We start from the raw sequence: 6,971 nt of genomic DNA, 5'->3' as shown, positions 1-6,971 counted from the left end.
CTAGGCATGGGCGCCCGCCTAGACGAAGGGCTTTTCTCTTCTTCTTCTTTTTTTTTGAGCAACCAGACGAAGGGCTTTTCTCATCTTGAGGAGCAGTACAAGTTTGTGAGGCATCGTCTTTACTCTTTAGACAGTTAATAACTTGACTTATATAGAATCAACATTCTTTTCCTTTCTGGTGGTGCCCAACAAAATACCCATACGCATCACGGGCACACGACCTGGCGCCGCCGGTGACAGCGATAGGGAGGAGGAGTGCGTGCCGATCTGGCCGAGAGGAGATGCCAAAACGACGGCTCTCAACACACCGGCCAGCCAGAGCCAGGGGCTAGGCGTGAACGTGTCGGCCTCGTGGATGGATTACCTGGTCCACCTGGCGCTAGCGAAACAACTAACAAAACGGTCAACACAGGGGAGGGATCCAATGCACGGCAAGCTGCGAGGCCATATGCCATGCCACAATAATTGTTTCCTCCAGATTTGGAGCCATGTTTAACCTAACATGCAATGCCTCTCTTCACTTTTCAGGGACCTACTACAGGTAAAGGGTATCTCCTACCCCGCCAAGCATTCAGGCAACATGTTTCGGACACTTTGTGTCGTCCAACGCCGTGCATCAAACGTTTGTGAACCAGACTGCACGTCCGAATTCCACCAACTCAGAAAACAAACTTATGCGACGTTTGGGGGAGTCCGGACGCCCGTAATGTTGGACTCTGGCATACAAGGCCCACCCAAAACCCCCTCTCGGACCCTTTTTTCCCACTCTGTTCCTCCCTTCCTGCTTTGTATTCGCCTAAGACTGCCATCGCCTTTACACCACTCCAGCCGCCGCCCAGTTCTTGTCGGACCACCGTTGCTCCACTCAGGTGCTTTGTACTTCGCCGTTGTTGCACCCCTCGACTCGTCTGCCCCCTACCGACACCATCCATGGCGGACACCACGCCCAGAAGTGTTCGACCAAATGCCATTGAGAATATATTTTTTATTTTATCCTTGTTTAAAATGAAGCAAGCACGATGGCAAGGGGACTCGCTGAGGGAGAGTGCATTCTCGTGCGACGCATAGTTGGCCACAAGTGCGGAGTTTGTAGGCGTGAAGCAAAATGGCACGATATTTTGGTAGCATGTGCATTCTTGGTTTCATGAGCACAGGCACTACGCGCACTACAATTTGGATATGATCCATGATTGCAGTGTGAAGTCGTTACTCCATGGGTGGTACACCATTTCAAACGTCTTCATGAAGTGTTACAATCCGATTGCACAAGTGGAAAGAATGTGGCCAACGGACGCATCAGTGATGGAGATCGCTTCTTGTTGCTCTATGTGTTGGTCAATTCTTTGATTCACCCAATGTTGCAACTTGATGATCACGTCATTGTATATCCTGGACGTGCTGCCGCGATATACCAAAGGATGGAGGACAGGGCCTTCACATTAGCACATTGTTAGATGAAGCTCAAGGGGCAGATTATTTGGGGGAACAACATGTGTTGATGAAGATGGTCAAGCTCGAGGAGAGAAAGCTTGAGATGAAGACCGCTTTCAAGGAGTATGGTTGAATTTCAAATCAATGAATTTAAGAACTTATTGAACATCCGGCGCTTTTATAGGATTTAAATGTATGGTTGAATTGATATTGATCGATGATTCAAAGTGAGCCCGCACGGCAAGTGGGCCCATGCGGCAGACATTTGGTTTAGTTTTATTCTATTATTTTTTCAGGGGAAAAGGGTGAAATTTTGGTGCATTGAGTTGGATGGTCGCCCCACTATCTGATGTCCACAAAGTCCGTCCTGTTTTGATGCACGGTATTGGAGATGCCCTAAATTACCCCAACCCAACGCTGGCCAAAACCGATCGTTGACCCATCTGCTTGGACAATGGACATTTCTTCCATACTGCTCCCTCTGTAGTGATCTAAACGCTCTTATTACAGAGGGAGTACATAGCATGTACTTGATCTACTGATCATGTCGAGATATGGAGGCTTAAGACTTGCATATTACACTATCAAATTTCAAGAGTACAAATGGCATCTATACTTTTTCTTTCCTTGGGTTGTCTGGTCTGGTAAACATGAAAGTAAAAAATTTACAGTCGCTCTTCCAATAGTCGGAAGATAATGTTTTTTGGTTTCTAAAGGATGGAATTCGGCAACAATGATGTACGCACGGGACAAATGAAAAGAATAAAAACAAGTTGGTAATCAACAAATGGGGGAAAAGGGTGGCGAAATGCGACTTGGAAGGGCGGTTCGGATGGAAAAAAGATCAGAGGAAGTTGCTCTTCTCTCTGGTCTTCTTTCATGCTTCGCTGCCCTCATCATCAAAGATTACCTTCACTGGCTCTGCTCTGGACCTCCCTCCGGTTTAGCCCACTGCCCACGGTTTGCTCGAGGGGAGCTCAAGGCGCGAAGAAACGTCGAAGTCATCGGCTTCTTGGCCTAAGTCCCGTAATGCCTCACTGAATACTCCAGCAGCTGTTGGCTGGGGCAGATCATCTCCTTCACTCTTATGGCGTTCTTGTAGATTTTGAATGTTGGAACTGTCCTCACATTCTCTGCGCGCGCAACGGCAGGGCTCTCATTTACATCCACCTAAGTAAAATAAGAGAATAGTATATGTCAAGAATAGGCCAGAGATAGCAAGCAAGGTGACAAGGATCAACCATTTGACTCAATCAGTTACCTTGAGGAAATTAACAGATGGGTATTTGGTACACAGTGCATTGACAAATGGGGAAATTTTGCAGCACTGCTGATTCGAATGAGTCATGAAATGGACAACCGAAACACCTGCAAAACCATCAAATGACAGTGCATCAGATTAAATAAAAACTAACAACTTTCACCGCTGCTACAAGATAGAGAGAGCAAGGTAAAAGTGCAGACTTCCAAAAGAATAGCCATGGTACAGTGCCAGCAAAACAAAGGCCACGTGAAGGTTTGCTTGCAACGCACTAAACAGTAATAAGTACTACCAACTCGTGGTACAACCTCATACCTATCAACAAAAGTCAAGATTGCAGTACTAGTGTACTGTAAAATGCTGCTCGTCTGCAAGTCAACATCATAAACTGCAGGCGCAAGATACAAGCAGAAGCAGCAAAACACTCCCAAGATGCAAGGTTAATCAAAATGATCAAACGGGATTGCTCATTCTTGAGAAGCAGCAACTTCTATAGAAGAGAGTAAATAATGTGTTTGTCGTATGTGGCAAGGTTGTTAATAAAAGCCTTCCATTTCACCCAAAGGAAAAAAAATCAGCGGCAAGGTTAACCTGGCAAAATAGGATTCCAGTTCATTGTTTGGTTACTCTGCACCTAAGCCAACTGCCACTCCTTTTGTAATAGGTCCATGAAATACCCTCAAAGCGAGCAAAAAAGACAAGAAACATGATTTATCAAGGGGCACCATTTTCGCATTTCACTAATATTTGCCATAACCCACTAACTGTTTTCAAGAACGGCCGAATCAATGTGTCGATTATCAAATGCAAGGCTTACATGACAATCTTACTGTTTTATGCTTTATTTTAAGGAATGTGTTTAATGTCTCATTATTTCAGGAACTCTACATTAAGTACTCCCTTGCAAAAAACAGTCTTATATTATGGGACGGAGTGAGTACATAATAGTTTGTCATTATTTTCAGTAACTGTATGTGTTATAAGGTTATAACAAATTAGCAAATGGTGCTGACCAAAAAAGACATGAAGTGGCATTTTCAAACGAAGGACATCAGCGAATAAGACAAACCTGGCAAGGAAGTAGCCATCTGGAATTGTTCCATTCCTGTAACTGCTTCAACCTCTCCTCCAAACTTCAAGTTAGATACCTCCTCACCCTGAGACGACTTGAGGGCAACCTGAGCATGGAAATAGGCCTCAGCAACCTCAGTGTCACCTGGGAGTTCCCTTCTGAGAACCTCATAATCCTTCAATGATTCAGCCCATCGCTCCATCTAAACACCAAATGCGCAACGATTTCTGAGTTTTTCAATTCTAAATCAGAAAAGGCAAGAAAGATAAACAATATGCTACCTTGACATAGGAAGCTGCACGCCTCAGCAGAGCCTTGGTATAGTTGGGTTGAATCATGAGGGCTTCATTACAATCCTCAATAGACTTCTCCCACTGCCCTAGCTTGAACCTGCAAGCTGCCCTGTTGCAGTGAAGGACTGGATTTACAGGGTGATGTTTGAGCCCTTCGCCATAAGCTATGCAAGCTTCTGAAAGTTTTCCAGATTTAAATAGCTCGTTCCCTAGAGATCGTGCTCTTGCTACAGCTTTCACATTGGTATGCATTGTTATCACTTCCACATTTCTTGGGTCTATTATTCGGGCCTTGTCAGCTGAAGAGACAGCATGATCGAACCTGCAAAACAAATCATGTAAGGGCAGAGCTATAACAGGCAACCGATGAGTTTACCTGCCAAGACAAAACGCTTTGAACAAAGTTGTTTTTCAAGCTACACTCACATGCTCTTATTTGTGCGAGTATAATGAGTAATCACTGAATTACCTTCCCAATGCGATGTCAACTTGGGCATGTGCGTAATAGAGATATGCATTGGCAAAGAAGCCACAGAATTTAGTGTCTGAGATGCAGGAAGATGAATAATCCAATTTGGAAGCACTGGAGATGGCCATATCAGCCTCATCGAGCTGATTGAGCCGGAGAAGAGCCTCTGCTCGTGCGGCAAAGAGCTGCAAGAGGTGAATCACATAAGTATATACTCTCTGCTAAAGAAATCGCTAGTCAATATCAGATTGGATAACAGGCAGAGTCATACCAGAGCAGATGAGTCAGCTCCAGCCGCAATGGCGGCATCACATTCCCTAAGCACATTCTTCCAGTCCCCGACCTTCCGCGAATCGAGGCATCTGCCCAGGTGCTTTTCCACTGTTTGTAATTTGTGCAGCTCTAGGAGGTCAGGCTGTGGGGTTGCCAGGGAAAGGTGCCTCTGGGCATCCTCAAGGTGTCCCAACCTGCAATTCAGTAAGATCCTTCAGATGAATAACTTGCACAGCTGAAGAATTCAAGGTTCACTTAATCTGGTACCAGTGATGAATCTAGGTAGTAACTAGTGTTGACCGATTTACTAACTATAGCAAAAAGGGGCACATCCGTGTACCCATCGTTGCCATTTACGTTTTCTTCCAAATTCAGCTATTTCTGATTCTCGCGGAACTGGAGGAGCAGATATTTTCATGCCAAGGAGGGAAATCCAGGGGCACATAAAGCAGTGTCCATTTCAGATCAATCAGTCTCCATATATATGGATGCCAACTCGTCAAAGCATTTCCGAAATAAAGTTAGAGAAAACGTGTGCCCACTGTACAAATCGCCTTCCGTTACCAGCCAATAATGAAATAAACACTTCATGCATGCACATGTGTGTTTTGTAAGCCCTACTAAAAATAGCAAATTCGCTTTCGTGTTACTGCTACATTGTGGTCTGTGTGGGGGGGCAAACCATATTTATTCAGATCGCCGGAGCAAATAATCTTACGTGACGTATAAAAAAAATTGAGTTGTTTTCGCCGACCGACAGTGAGAGCGCCAAGAAGGATAATGATTTCGCGGTAGCCCCGCAGATCTAAGAGCAAGCAATTCTTTCACCTTATGTGGAGCGAGGCGAGCCGTTGGTGCGCGCGTCCGTACAACGGATCGATCCGCACGGCCTCCTCGCACTCCTTGATGGCGTCGCCGAAGCGGCGGAGCCCCGTGAGCGCGGCGGCCCGGTTGCCCCGGCATGCAGCATTGTCCGGGCAGAGGGCGAGCGCGCGGTCGTAGAGCCTGAGCGCCTCCTCGAAGTAGCCCTTCTTGTACTGCTCGTTCCCGGCCCTCTTGAGCTCCTCCGGGTCGGCGCTGGACATGGCCCGCCTGACGTTGGCGTCCTCCTCGGGGGCGACGCCGCCGCTGCGCGAGCGCATGATGCTCCCGTGGCCGTAGTTGCCGGTGCCGGAGCCGAGCACGTCGTGGCGGATGGCGCGGGGAGGGGCCGGGGGCGGCGGGGTGGAGGCCGCGGAGAAGGAAGGCAGCGGCTTGGCGAGGCGGCCGGTGGGGCAGATGTTCCCCGCGGGGAGCGCGTTGGTGAGCGGCGAGGTGGCGGAGCTGGAGGTGGAGCCGGAGGTGAAGATGAGGGGGCCGGAGCCGGTGCGGCGGTGGCCCGGGCGCGCGCCCCGCGGGGGCCCGTCGGAGGGGAGCGGGATCTCCCCGGAGTGGCTCCGGCGCGAGGCGAAGGCGGGCGCCCGGGAGACGGAGCCGGAGGAGCCCGAGGAGGAGCTCGGGGTGTGGTGGTGGTGGTGGTGCTTGGAGGAGGAGTGAGGGAGCGGGGAGACGGGCGAGAGGCGGCCCGGCGGGAGCGTGTCGGGCTTGTCGTTGGAGGAGAGGAGCACGGCGGCGGCGAAGGCGTCGGAGAGCGTGTCCGGCATTGGCGCCGGCGGGCGGCTGGCCATTCCGCGGAGCACCTGCCTGCCTGCCTGCCTGCCTGCCCGCGCGCGCGCTCAGATCTCGGCCGCTAATGCAGCATGGGGCGGCGGCCTGGCCGGGGGAGGTGGAGGCGGAGATGGGGATGGGGATCTCGTGAAATGGGGAGGGGAGGGGAGGGCGCAAGCAAGGAATGATGAAGGCGAGCGGGCGAGCGGGCGGGCGGGCGGGGGTGGGAGTGGAGCGCTGCGGGAGGGGAGGGGAGGGGAGGGTAGATTTGGGGCGAGGAGGGGGGGCAGTAAACAGCGCCGCAGCGGCGCCGCGCGGTGGAGTGAAAATGAAAAGAGAAGGAGGCCTAGCGCGCCCAGGGAAGAGAAAGATTTCTTCCTGCCGCCAGGAGGAGGTCAAACGCACTTCCTATGCAGCTGCGGTTGATTTTTGATTCCCAATTTTGCATTCGTGGCACTGTCAATAAGAATTACAGTGACTTTTCAATCGAACATACAAAATGTCAAACGACTCGGCATTCCGTGA

The 6,971-nt window shown here is 49.7% G+C and overlaps 1 protein-coding gene across 1 annotated transcript; it reads right to left on the bottom strand.

Moving 5' to 3' along the window:
- Positions 1-2,035: 2,035 nt before the first annotated feature.
- Positions 2,036-6,679, bottom strand: LOC123060687 (inactive TPR repeat-containing thioredoxin TTL3). The gene is made up of 7 exons (XM_044483506.1): positions 5,628-6,679; positions 4,798-4,993; positions 4,527-4,711; positions 4,046-4,379; positions 3,762-3,966; positions 2,693-2,799; positions 2,036-2,601 (listed from the first exon to the last, which is right to left on the bottom strand). The coding sequence occupies exons 1-7, from the start codon at positions 6,464-6,466 to the stop codon at positions 2,449-2,451; spliced, it is 2,019 nt and encodes a 672-aa protein (XP_044339441.1). The 5' UTR covers positions 6,467-6,679; the 3' UTR covers positions 2,036-2,448.
- Between the last annotated feature and the right edge of the window lie 292 nt (positions 6,680-6,971).

This window comes from Triticum aestivum, chromosome 3A (assembly GCF_018294505.1).
Source record: "Triticum aestivum cultivar Chinese Spring chromosome 3A, IWGSC CS RefSeq v2.1, whole genome shotgun sequence".
NCBI lineage: Eukaryota > Viridiplantae > Streptophyta > Magnoliopsida > Poales > Poaceae > Triticum > Triticum aestivum.
This window is presented reverse-complemented; position numbering and strand designations above follow the sequence as displayed.